The 14,077-nt window shown below is 40.4% G+C and overlaps 3 protein-coding genes across 3 annotated transcripts; all 3 read right to left on the reverse strand.

The window, feature by feature from the left end:
* Positions 1-413: 413 nt before the first annotated feature.
* LOC130719709 (uncharacterized) lies at positions 414-899 on the reverse strand. Its single transcript, XM_057570320.1, has one exon. The coding sequence runs from the start codon at positions 897-899 to the stop codon at positions 414-416; it is 486 nt and encodes a 161-aa protein (XP_057426303.1).
* A 6-nt stretch (positions 900-905) lies between these two features.
* LOC130719710 (uncharacterized) lies at positions 906-5,184 on the reverse strand. Its single transcript, XM_057570321.1, has 5 exons — positions 4,556-5,184; positions 3,365-4,334; positions 2,963-3,238; positions 2,318-2,480; positions 906-2,230 (listed from the first exon to the last, which is right to left on the reverse strand). Exons 1-5 carry the CDS (start codon positions 5,182-5,184, stop codon positions 906-908), a joined length of 3,363 nt encoding a protein of 1,120 aa, XP_057426304.1.
* Positions 5,185-5,271: 87 nt separating this feature from the next.
* On the reverse strand, positions 5,272-6,021 carry LOC130719711 (uncharacterized). The gene has a single exon (XM_057570323.1). The coding sequence runs from the start codon at positions 6,019-6,021 to the stop codon at positions 5,272-5,274; it is 750 nt and encodes a 249-aa protein (XP_057426306.1).
* Between the last annotated feature and the right edge of the window lie 8,056 nt (positions 6,022-14,077).

The raw sequence follows: 14,077 nt of genomic DNA on the forward strand, positions 1-14,077 counted from the left end.
GCAAATGAGTAGATTTATTAGCTTCTCCATTGACATATGCTCAAAAGAAATAAACTGAAAATTAACTGAAAACACGTAAATATTTTTCACGATAAACCTCAATACGCATTGTGATTCAACCCACAATCACTGTAGTTTTTAAATACAATTTTAGTTTTATTTAATAAGCAAATATACATTTCAAAAAAAAAAGCAAATATACAATTTTAGTATAAATAACAGTTAAAAACTCGTGCACTGCACATGGTATTTAATAGTAGGGTTGTCCAAAACAACCACTACCGACGAAAAACTCAATCTACCTGATAAAATCATGACTTGTGCAAATCGAAGACAAACAACTTGTAGTCACTAAACGATCGGTGTAGAGTATTTTTTTTTGTTACATGAGGAAGATTAACAGTAAAATAAAACTAAGTAGAGTCATCCAAGAACATAGCAGCAGCAACAAAGGATGGTGGTGTGCTCCATGTTTGAACTGGTGAGCCAAGTCGCGCTGCTTCCCGGGCAAGTGTATCCGCCGTATTGTTCCTTTCCCGCGCTATATGAACCACATAACAGCTCTGAAACGTGGTCATCAAAGCCAGAACCCTCCTGATGCTCTCTCGGTCCCAAAACGTGTTGGTATCACTACCAGAACTCAAAAACGTGACCAGTCTATTGCAATCCGAGGCACACACAATATTCTTGTAGCCAAGATCATGCGAGTGTTGCATACCAAGCTCCACATCCGTGATTTCCGCAAGGAACGCCGTGCCATGGTCGAAGCTCACAGAAGTTGCTGATTTCCAATTATTGGAGTCATCCCTCAACACCGCCCCACATCCCATCCGACGCACATGGGGGTTCCAGCTGTCATCCACATACAGACGAATAACCGGGGTTGCCATAAAATCCATGACTGGTCATGTCATTAAATGAAGCTGCCCCGGTTGCTGGAAAAGGGTTGATCGCCAGAGAGCTTCATCACGTAACACACAGCGAAGAACCTGATTAATGGTGGTAGCCTGTAGTTCAAAAACACATTGACACTGCCGCTTCCAGGCCCACCACATGACGGAGATACCAAGGGTGGAGTTTGCGTGAGACAGAAGCTCGCCAAGCCACTGGGAGAGAGGAACCTGCACCGCAAGCGGGGGGAGAACGGAACAGAAGTAGCTCCAAAGGTTCCTTGAATCAGGGCATCCTCGGAGAAGGTGGTCCACATCCTCCGTATCAGCATCGCAGCGGGGACAGCCGGCGGAAACCGCAAGATGGGACTGAAATCTTCGAAAATTGGTGGGAAGAGCTTCACGGGATACGAGCCAGAGAAAGAAGCAGACTCTCTCTGGCACCTTGGCTTTCCAAACCTTCCTCCAATTGGCAAAGCCATCTTCAGCCTGGTTATACAAGCTATGGTACGCTGTGCTTGGTGAATAGCATCCGCCGGTGTCATGCCACCAACGTAAAGCATCAAAATGGGACCTAATGTGAGGGACATGAATGTTTCTAACTTCATCTTCAATATCTGGTGGCAGCAAGGTATACAGTAAATGAAAGTTCCACTGACCATTGTCCCAAAGATCTGCTACAACCAGTTGTGTGTCAGCTATGTTAACAAACGACACCCTATCACAAAGGCGACCCATGCCCAGCCAATTAGAATACCACACCGACGATTGACCATTACTGAGATGCGGTTGGAAGCCATTCCCAACATAATCTTTCGCACGCATGATGCTTTTCCAGATATAGGAATCACCATTCTTATACTTGCCTTGGAGCACCAGGTTCTGTTTCAAGTATTTTTGGGAGATAGCTTGGACCCAAGGCTTAGTTCCATCATGAAGGCACTCATGCACTAGTTTTCCCAACAAAGCAATATTATTCCCCCTAGTGTTCCGGAGCCCTAGGCCGCCACTCTCCTTCGGTTGAGTAATATCACCCCAAGAAACTAAATTTACGCCACGATTATTGGAGCCCTTTCCCCAAAGACAGCACCGGATCTTTTTGTCAATAAACTCACAGACCGATTGAGGAAGCCAAAGGGACTGCATGGTGTAAACTGGCAAGGAGGTGAGGACTGATTTTGCTAGGCAAAGCTTCCCCGCCTTGTTGAGCATTCGAGTCTTCCAAAAAGCCAATCGAGCATTAACTTTGTCCATGATGAGAAAGAAGAGATCCCTTGTGACTCTACCCTTGAGAAGGGGAATCCCAAGGTATTTGCCTAAATTGGCCGCTCGGCGAATCCCTAGTAAAGAAGACAACTCCTCTTAAACAGGTGAAGCTATCGTCTTGGAGCAAAACATCCTTGATTTTTCTAAGTTCACCCTCATGCCCGAAGCCTCACAAAAATCCTTCAAAGTATCAGCCACCACCTGCATCTGGACTTTATTAGCTTGGCAAAATAGCAATACATCATCAGCAAAGAATAAACGGGAGATCCCAATACCTTCCTTAGTAATTCGGACAGGTTTCCAAGACTTCTCATCCACTCTTTTCTGAATCAACAGTGCCAAGCGTTCCATGCATAAGACAAAGAGATACGGAGACAATGGGTCCCCCTACCGGAGTCCCCTCTGAGGCCTGAAGGATTCAAGCTTAGCTCCATTCCATAAAATAAATAGTAAAGCTGATTGGACGCCCCACATGATCAAATTCACAATCGGGGGTGGGAACCCAAAGTCATAAAGAGTCTCTCTAAGGAAGTCCCAATTTACTCGGTCATAGGCTTTTTCTAAGTCTATCTTCAGAGCCACAATCCCCCTTTACGTCTGTAAGTGTGAATAGTGTGCATGACTTCTTGAGCTAGAATAATGTTGTCCTTAGTGCCTCTACCTGGAACGAAGCTACCTTGAAGGGGCCCAACTAGGTCATGGAGGAGAGGCCGAAATCTATTGACCAGGACCTTAGTAATGACCTTGTAAGCCACGTTACACAAACTGATCGGGCGAAGATCCTTGAAGCGGAGAGGGTTATCTACCTTAGGAATAAGCACAATCAGCGTTTCTAGCAGAGAGGAATCCCTTTGCCCATGCGCAAAAGCTTCATCCACCATAAAGTGAAGATCTTGGCCTACAATGCTCCAAAACTGCTTATAAAAGAATTCTTGAAACCCATCGGGACCCGGGGCCTTGAAGGGTTGCATAGCCATGACAGCGCTACGAACCTCCTCCAAGGAGACCGGATTGATAAGCTTCGCGCGCTCCTCCACGTAGATGGAAGGGGTTCTAATTTCCATAACATGGTTCCGGGTGACCTATGAATCAATAGAAAACAAGTTAGTGAAAAAAACTTGTGCTCCTGCTTTCAATAGGTCAGGCTCCGTGCACCAATCATCCCCAATAAACATTCCATGTTTCTTATTTTGCTTCCTTCTTATCACCTTCTGAGTGTGAAAGAACTTGGTGTTGCGATCGCCGAGCCTCACCCATTTCTCACGGGATTTCTGATACCAATATATTTCTTCTTGTGTCATAATTTGTTCATATTCTTCTCTTAAATCTTTTTCCAACCGCAACAATGATTTCGTCTCTCGCACCTCCAATTCGCGTTGAAGCCCTTGGAGGCGTCGCTCCACTCGCTTCTTCCTGCGGGTAATATTGCCAAACGCATCAGTATTAAAAGCAAGGGAAGCCATTCTTACATTGTCAAGTTTACCAACTAAAGATGGCGGTGGCTTCTCCCAAGTGCCTCGGACCACGTTCTCATAGGCTGGGTGAGTGGCCCATGCTGCATGGAAGCGGAAGGGGCGAGCCGTGCGATCCTCCATATGAGCATTACAGCGAACCAGAATGGGACAGTGGTCCGAGTAGACACGAGCAAGATGCTCCACATAAGCTTTAGGGAAGATATGGCGCCAAGAGATATCGCCGAGTGCCCTATCCAATCTTTTTGATACCTTCCTGTTGCCATGAATCCTCCTTTCCCAAGTGAAACTTCCACCTATGGCACCCAAATCAATGAATTCACATGCTTCCATCATATTGAGCATTCGAGTTGCTCGTGCCTGACAGAAATAACCTCCTGACACCTCAGTTGGAGAGGTGATCTCATTAAAATCACTTAATGCAAGCCACAGCTCGAGAGTTTGATGCCGTAAGTGTACCAAATGACCCCAAAGCTCCTCCCGTAACATCGGATTGGGGCTAGCGTACACCGCGGAGCAACGCCAAGTCATGTGATCCACCGAGATAGAGACGGACACCACCTGGAAGTGAACATCCACTGTCTGAACAGTGAAGTTCCGGCTCACCGATGCCAAAATCCAGATTCTCCCCCGATGGCCCACCGCCTCAGAGCAACCAACAAGCTCATAACCCACATCTCGCCAGAAATGTTCAACAGAAGCAAAGCTACAATGCGTTTCAACTAAAGCAATCAATGAAGGGTGAAAGGATCGGATCAAGTCTCGTACTCTTCGTTGACCACGATTTCCTGACCCCCTCTAACCTTCCATGCCAAAATACTAAATTTTGTACTATCCATAACAACAATTGAGAATGTAGACCCCACTGGCAGAAGTTACGTACTGCCCAGAGGAGTGGCCTCCACGTTCCCAACTCGTGGGTCATACTGTTGAATGGCCATGTTGTTCCCTTGGTCCTCCTCCTCATCGGCTAGCAGTTTGTAGCGGTTGCGCTCTTGCTGCTGTAATTTGAGTGTTGTCATGGTCCCATCTCCAAAAACAAAAACTTTCTTGTTCCCTATCATCTTTGTCGCGGGCATGTTTTTACCATGGGTACCATTTTGCTGCCCAACAAAGGATGGATTCGACGGAGATGAAGCACCATGGGAATTACCGAATGGGCCCTGAAAGGTGGGCTCCTTCCTGCCCCATTTCCGACCTTGTGGAGAATCTCCAGGAGTTGAGGAGATATTGGGAGTAATGATTGAATTGATGGCCTGGGCCCCACTAGGAATATTCTTCTTATTTCCATAATTCCCCACCTGATTCTGTTCCTTTTTACCTCCTGATACCTCGCGTAACTGCTTCTGATTCTTCCCTAAATGCTTCTTTGTTGAAACGTGCGTGTTTTTCCCCCCTTTCTTCATGACTGTTAGCCAATCACCGTGCGCAGCATCAGGGCAATCAATGTGCGCAGGTTTCTCGCCTGGAATCACGCCTTCTACCGTTTGTGTACCCGTTTCTAGGGTCTCTGTCAGCCCTTGGCTCAAGCCATCCGCCGCCACAAGGGTGTCCATGGGAACCACCGTCACTGGTGGTGTTTGAGTCGCTGGTTTCGCCACCGGTGTCCCCGTGCAGTTGCGGGCAAGATGACCATAGCAACTTCATTTCGAGCATAGCAGGTGCAACCCTTCGTACTCGACATTGTACCATACACCACACAAACCAACTCTTCCCAGTACCGGTTTGTTCAGTTCAATCTCCACGCACACCCTTGCATACTTGCCCCTGTTCATATCCACTGTGTTCATGTCAACCCTAATCTGTGTTCCCACAGCGGAGGCCAGGGTTAGGAGGATGCTCTCGTTGTAAAACTGAAAGCATAGGCCTGGGATACGGATCCAAACTGCAGTGGTACTTATCGTGGAGTTGGCAGCGACGAAATCTGGAGTCCAAGGCTTAACCGCCAGGTAATGATCATAGATCATCCAGGGAGCCCCAGCCATGGCTCTCTCTCGATCTTCCTGTACATCAAACTGCACCAAGAAGTATCCATGGTGGATATCCCGGACTTCAATACCTCCTGTCGGCTTCCAAAGCATCTTCAACCGATCACACAACACTCTATAATCGATGTGCCTTCCAAGCAGTTTTACCACCAAGCACCCTATCCAGGGTTTACAGATTTCAGCATAGGATTGTTTATCCTGGAAGTCGAACATGGGAAAGAAATCATTCCCATCCACAAGCACTTTCTTCATGACTCCTGCTTCCACCAAGTTTTGCACTATCTTGCTCTTTTCAACCGCGACCTTCCCCAGAACTTTCTCTTTGAACGTAGGTCGGCGTGGTGCTTCCGGCGGCCGCCCATTAGGTTGGCCGCCACTCACTCCGCTCTCGATGTCGACGTCCATTAGGTTTTAAGTGTATTTATAACTGTTGCATTTGGAGATTACTATATGAGAATTATATATATATATATATATATATATATATATATCATGACCATCTTTTATGACTATTTTCACTCCAGTTTGTGGAGGATATTCTGAAGTAATAGTGTTATTATCAGGAGTTTTCCAAGTGGTATTTGTTTTTGTGATTGGATTGACGTTTTTCCATAAAGGATAATTAAGATTATTTTTAATACAATGGTTTTCGAACCAATCAAAAAAATAGATGTTTATTTCAGAAACTTCCATTTCTTCATAATATAAGGCCCTAAGAGTTTCAGTTTCTTGTTTACTGTAATTCTCGAAGTACCATAATCTTTTATCTTTATTGTATTCAGCCATAAAATCTTTTCTAATGAAATCTTTGTCTATTTCAAAACTAGGTTTTACCCTACTTAGCATGTTGATTTGCGAAGGGGTTGGAGAATAATTACTAGATTCTTCATCTTGATATATAGGTGTTGCTATACTAGGACTAGACGTTGTATCTAATCCTTTAAGCTTTGATGATACAGAAGATCTTGGGAGATCTACTCTGTATAACTGTTGAGGAGATCTAATACTAAATGAGTTTGATCTATTCATTCTTAAAGTGAGATTTGCTCCTTCTTGAAACAATTCTCTTACTTGAGTATTATGAACTTTTGGTTGAGGCAGAGAATTCTTGAATACCCATTCCTCAGGAACTTTACTCATAACTTCTTCATGAGTAAGTTTCTTTGGAACTTGTACTGAAGATCTTTTAAGGTTTGCTTTTAGCATAATGGTTTCTTGTTTGGGTGAAGATCTTAAAGCTTTAAAATTATAATTGATTTTTGAAACTTTATAATATACTCTATATATTATTGAGAAAGGATCACTTTCTTCTTCAAAAATATCATTGTTTGCTAATAGATCTAATTGTATGGCATTTTTGGTCCAACTATTCTGAAGACCAAGATGTAAATCTGGTCGAATACTCATCTGATTCTCATTCCTCTTCAGAAGAAGAAAGAGAATGTGTTAAAGATAGTTCAGGATTCTGTGATTGTGCAGGATGCTTAGGACAAAACGTCAATACGCTAACCCAAGATCAAACTATGAGTTTAATCTCTATAATAGACAAAATGGAGGATTCTCCCTTAAGGGACGAATTTCTACAACAACTAAATCTTTTGGTCAAAAAGGAAGAAACCTTGAAAAAGGAAATTAGTCCTCCAATAAATAGCATGAATGAAATTTTTAATAGATTTCGTCCTAAACCAACCATAACCTTATCAGATCTTCAAGAAGAAGTGAAAATATTAAAAGAAGAAGTTAACCAATTAAAGCAAAATGATCTTAGCTTAGAGTTCAGATTAATGGAAATAGCTGGGATAAAAATTATAGAATCTCAAGAAACCTTAGCCAGTACCTCAGGATTAAAGCAAATACATAATGAAGAAGAAGAAGAACCCAGTGAAATTTATCTTAATCTCCTCAACTTGGTTATAACCCATAAATGGCACTCTGAAATAACTTTAGTCATTAATAATGATTTTCGAATCAATATAGTAGCCCTCATTGATAGTGGCGCAGATATCAATTGTATTCAGGAAGGCTTAGTCCCCACTCAATTTTATGAGAAAACCAAAGAAGGAGTCAATAGTGCAAATGGATCCAAAATGAATATTCAATACAAACTATCAAATGCAAAGATTTGCAAAAGCCAAGTTTGTTTTAGATCTTCATTTGTCCTAGTCAAAAACATGACAGAAAAAATCATTTTAGGAACTCCATTCATTTGTCTTCTATACCCTATTGATAAAATAGATGAAAAGGGAATAGTCACAACAGTCTTAGGAAAGACTATTACTTTTCCATTTATAAAACCTCCTCAGGTAAAAGAATTAAATTTATTAAAGGAAATCTCCACCTCCAAAATAAATATGATCTCTAGAAAAAAGAATCATATCAATTCTTTACAAAAAGAAATAAAATATTATAAAATAGAGGAACAGCTCAAGAGATCTAATATTCAAAAGATTATTAAGGATTTTCAAGATCGGATAGAAAAGGATCTATGTGATTTAAATCACATGGCCTTTCATCATAGAAAAATACATACCATAACATTACCATACATAGACGGGTTTAATGAGAAAGACATCCCTACCAAAGCCCGGCCCATTCAAATGAATGAACAATATTTAAAATATTGTAGAGAAGAAATAGGAGAATATCTCAAAAAGGGCCTGATTCGCCACTCCAAATCTCCTTGGAGTTGCACAGGGTTTTATGTCATGAATGCTTCTGAGTTAGAAAGAGGAGCCCCTAGATTAGTCATTAATTACAAACCCTTAAACAAAGTATTAAAATGGATAAGATATTCATTGCCTAATAAAACAGATCTCATTAAAAGATTACATAAAGCAACAATATTCTCAAAATTTGATATGAAGTCAGGATATTATCAAATTTCGGTCAAGGAGGAGGATCGATATAAAACCGCCTTCGTTGTCCCTTTTGGTCATTATGAATGGAATGTAATGCCACAAGGTTTGAAAAATGCACCTAGTGAATATCAAAACATCATGAATGATATATTCTATCCATACATGGACTTTACCATTGTATATCTAGATGATGTCTTAGTATTCTCAAAAGGCATAGATCAGCATGTTCAACATTTAGAAAAATTTATAGAAATCATTAAGAAAAATGGATTAGTAGTTTCAGCAAAAAAGATGAAAATCTTTGAAACCAAAACCAGATTTTTAGGATATGAAATTCATCAGGGACAAATTACCCCAATACAAAGATCGTTAGAATTCGCCAAAAACTTTCCAAATGAATTAAAAGAGAAAACTCAATTACAGAGATTTCTAGGTTGTGTTAATTATGTAGCAGATTTTATCCCCAACATAAGGATAATTTGTGCCCCTTTGTTCAAAAGACTTAGGAAAAACTCTCCGCCATGGTCTGAAGAAATGAGCCATAGTGTTAGAGAAGTCAAAAGATTAGTTCAAAGTCTACCTTGTTTAGGAATACCAGATCCAGATGCTTCATTAATTATAGAAACTGATGCATCAGAATTAGGATATGGTGGGATACTTAAGCAGGTAAAACCTCAGTCTTCAAAAGAACAAATAGTTAGGTACCATTCAGGTATTTGGCACCCAGCTCAACAGAAATATTCCACAGTCAAAAAAGAAATTCTTTCAATAGTCCTATGTGTTCAAAAATTTCAAGATGATGTTTTTAATAAAAGATTTTTGATAAAAACTGATTGCAAAGCAGCACCTTCAGTTTTACAAAAGGATGTTCAAAACCTAGTTTCAAAACACATTTTTGCCAGATGGCAATCTTTACTTTCTTGCTTTGATTTTGAAATAACTCATATTAAAGGAGATAGTAACTCCCTTCCAGATTTTCTAACAAGAGAATTTTTACAGGGTAAACATGAGTGAAAAGCCCAAGTCAAAAGATCAATATGGACCCCCACTGGGTTCATCTTCAACATCCAAAGACAAAGCACTTGCAATAACTCCCCTCAAAAGTACTGGAACATCTGCACCAGCCACCCCTTCAAAATCCTCTCAAAGACTTACTACCTCACAAATTGTCAAAACACCTCCTCAAAATCAAAAAGCTCCATTAGTCCCACTGGCTAATAAGTATACCGTATTAACTCAACCTTCTTCAAAACCCTCTGTCAAACCTGAACCAACAGAATATGTGGAAAAGCCGGAAGGCTTGTCATCCCTCATCATAGAAAAAGAATATTTCTCCTTATATCCAAAAGAAATAGCTGCCAAGTTATTGCCTCCCAACTTTCAATATGTTCCAGGACATCCCAAAAAGACCCGACTCTTTTATGAGTTCATCCTGGTGGATTCTGACTCAATAGAGGTTACTCATACCCCTGACAAACAAGGGGAGATAGCCTTTTCAAAAATTAAAATCATCAAAGTTCTTTCGGAAAAAGATTGGAATGCCCCTCTTCATTACTTCAAAAACTTTTCTAGACAGTTTGATCCACCTAGTTACAATTACTATGATTACACAGACGCTTGGTACAACGCCCTGTATCTTAGACCCTTTCAACACTCTTGGTTCATATGGTTTCATAAGGGGATTTCGCTGAACTTCCCACAATGGTTCAAAGTCTGGTTTTACCAAGTAGGTTTGGATGAATCCATTTTCCCTGAAGAAGTCAAGCCTCTATTCAAATACTTTGTCCAAATGACCGACTTCCTCATGGAAGAAAAACTCCTCATGTTCACTGCCTCCCAAGCCATTTCATGGATATTAACTTGGGACTGGAGATCCGTTCAAGTTTTTGATGATACAGAATTATACCAGCTTTATCGAATCTTTAGGATAAAGTGGTGGGCAAAGTTCAATATTTCATTAATACAGCAAACAAAAATTGAAGCCTGGATAAAAACCTATCATCTTACTCAAAAGAGCAAGAAGCAGTTATCCGCTCCCCAGGCTCCAGGTCTCTCTCAAGAAGCCTCATTCCTTCAAGAGAAGTCAAAAATTATGGCCGAATTAGCTTCAGCTAGCTCACCCAAAGAATTTCAACAAAAAATAGACATGATAAGCCAAAAGTCAGGCTCAGATACATCATCAGTCAACAGTCGACACTACCTCCAAGATAATGAGGATGACTGTGAAGGCATCAATTATCATCCGTATGACTAAAGACAAAAGAGTCATCATCAACACTCTTCATCATGGCAGACAAGGAATGTGCTTTTCATTATCAAAGTTTTCATTATTGTAACTAGGGCTACTTTAAATCAAGTCTAGTTACTTTATCATTAACTATAGTTACCTTTTGTAAACCAGAATTACTTTTCGAAAAGTAATCATGGATAAGTCTTGTTTAAATAGGTAGCCAAGTTAGAGTAGAGGGCATCGGGTTTTTTACCTACCTCTCTCTCTCTCTCTCTCTCTCTCTCTCTCTCTCTCTCTATATGTTTGTAATCCCTGCAGCTCATCTTTGAATAAAAGCTTTCTTCTGTAAGTACTCTGAGTTTTTATTTTTTTCATTATTTGCAAAATGTTTTTTAGCTTCCGCAAGTTCTTTTTCAAACCTTGTGGCATTACATTCCATTCATAATGATTATTCATAGCATAGTTTGGATAGCAGTTAAAGAAAACAGGACCATCATGAAGGTTTGATTCTAAGACTGCAATTAACGAATCTTGTGGCTTTAATAGCCTCATATCTCTTAACATTACTATTATAGGAGAATTGATTCCTAAACGAAAGTTAGGTTTTGCAGCTACTTGTATTAAACCTACATGAATGAAGTTAAAACCATCTTTAATGTGTTGATCTAAAACATCTTCATTTAATAATTTTATAGTACTTGTGTGATCAGAACTATGTTGACAACATTCTATTGTAAAAATAGAATATATATATATATATATATTTATAAGGTTTTAAGTGTATTTATAACCGTTGCATTTGGAGTAATTCAATATTAATGTTTCCTTTATATCATTACAATCTCACATTTTTGTTTTTTCTTATTTAAATATAAAATAAAATATCTCAAATGGTCTTTATCATAGAAAATATAAGTAAATTAGTATTCACCCACTCATAGTCCGACACAAATAGGACGGCTCAAGCAGCCCCCTTAGTTAAGAGTGCAGGGAGATCGTTAAGAGTGGGCGGATCAACCTGTTAGAGTATGAAGGGGGAGATTAAGAAAGTGAGAGCTCTATAATGAGCTTAAGAGACAAGACCATAATAGTGATCCAACATCACATCTTGACACAAAACTCTAAGACAATGATTATATGATTTTCACACTTATAGGGTCAGTTTGATAGCAGTTTTTATTTTCAGTTTTTAAAACAGTTTTCATAAACAAATTTTAAAAACAGTTTTCAGAAGAATAAAATAGTTTGAAAGACATGTTTTCCAACATTTAGAAAACTGATATCTGAAAACTAAAAACTGAAACTGAAAACATCTTTTAGTTGTTTTGGTTTTTTAGTTTTAAAAACTGAAAATAAGAACTGTTTTCAAAAACAGTTTTTGAAAACAAGTAGTACCAAACAGGTTTTCAGTTTTTAAAAACTGAAAAATGTTTTGAAAATTGCAAACAAACAAGCTCATATTGTCTTTAACTAACCTGTTATTAACCAATGTGGACAAGGGATGGATAGCTCACATGGTTGAATTAAGGGTAATGTAGGTGAAAGGTCAAGGTTCAAATACTGAAAGTAGATAATTTGTATTAATTACCGACAACTAACATTCACCTATTAAAAAAATTAACCAAATGTAATTTGTTACTCACTTAAAATTTCCAACACAACCCACTATATATAAAATGAAAGGAATTTTTTTTTGAAAAAAACCTGAAAGTATACAAAACGACAAATAGAAAATACACATTAAATGAATCATCCATCACAAAATGACAAAACTCAACATTCATTCCATTAAGAGTATCATTAGTTGTTAGGACTTAGGATGACTCTATTAGTTAACTTCAAGTCATTTTTGTACTCAAAAAAGCTACAAGCTATTTAACGTGAGCTTTGACACTATATCTGCTTTTGCCTATTAGGATGCTATATATTAGTCCAATAACTCCTAATTGATGAACTTTTATGGGACCTGAATCACGTGTGAGAGTGCAGGATTAGAGAAAAAACCTAAATTGCGCATGCAAACAGCAGTGTTAGGGTCAAGTGTCTGTACGAGCGCATTCGCAATCATCGCTCATGGGGCAATATTCCTGCAATGCGTTTTGTGCCAGCTGGCACATTGCTTGATGTAGCTGATTGAATGAGTGAAACATGGTTTAATTTGAGCACAACAGTGATCTTATTTTGATAGAGTTTCAATCACTTCACCAATAACAGGTGGTTTTATAATATTTTTTTTTTGTTACAAGGAGGGCTTAAGCCCGAAAAGAAAAACTACACTCGGGTAGATCTAGGGAAGGAGACACCCACAGCATCAGCCAACAACAAGGACGAACAGTTAGGGGGAGAATGCTCCAGCACATGATTCCCAAGCGATAAGTCATGAGCCATATTGGTTAGGCAATCCGGCACTTGGTTGGCCTCACGATGCACATGAACAAAGCGCACCTCCCAATCTCTTGACAGCCAATTACGAATCTGGTTCACAAGCCCACCATAAGGATGATACTCATCGCAGCCACCATTAATGAGGAGAATAGCAACACTAGAGTCACTTTCAACAATCACCTTAGTATACCCCTTGTTCCAAACTAACGAGAGGACGGTGAAAATATCCCAAAGCTCCGCCCACAAGACATTAGAAGTGCCAAGGTTCCGACAAAAACCAAAAAGCCACTGCCCAAGTGTATCTCTACAAACACCACCACAAGTAGCGAGCCCCATGGAGCCACGCACGGAGCCATCCGTATTGCATTTCACCCAGAGAGGAGGAGGCGGTTCCCACCCAATCTGTATCCACATGCACCCACGAGACCCTGGCAAAGGAGTGACGCGCAAGGCAGCACGACTCTGCGAGTGGTCCATTTGAAGACGGAGAGCTGAGGTGAAGACCTGGTGAAGATCAAACTCAGATCCCTAAAACACAAATTTGGCTCTCAAAGTCCAGATCATCCATAAGAGAAGGCCAAAGCTCGGCTTCACCCCACTTCCGAGAGGAAGAAGAGAACCATCTCGCATATTATCAAGCACCCACGGCCGGAAATCACTCGCAAAGAACGCAGCTTGGAGGCTAGGAAGCACACGTTGCTCCCAAAGAGGACGCACACAATTGCAGTCGCGGAAAAGATGTTCAGGAGTTTCTGGTTCCTCTTGGCAGAGAGGACACAACGCATCCTCAGTCATGCCACTCTGCCACCTCCTGTGGTTTACCCAGATACCATTATGGAGGACACGCCACAGAAAATTGCTAACCTTGAAAGGACCATCCCAGTTCCAAATCCGCTGCCAAGTAAGCTGAGAGTTACCAACATCAGTCCTCACACGAGCCTCATACGCGGACTTAGCAGAGAACCCACCATGACTAGTCAAGCTCCAA

This window comes from Lotus japonicus, chromosome 5 (genome assembly GCF_012489685.1).
Source record: "Lotus japonicus ecotype B-129 chromosome 5, LjGifu_v1.2".
NCBI lineage: Eukaryota > Viridiplantae > Streptophyta > Magnoliopsida > Fabales > Fabaceae > Lotus > Lotus japonicus.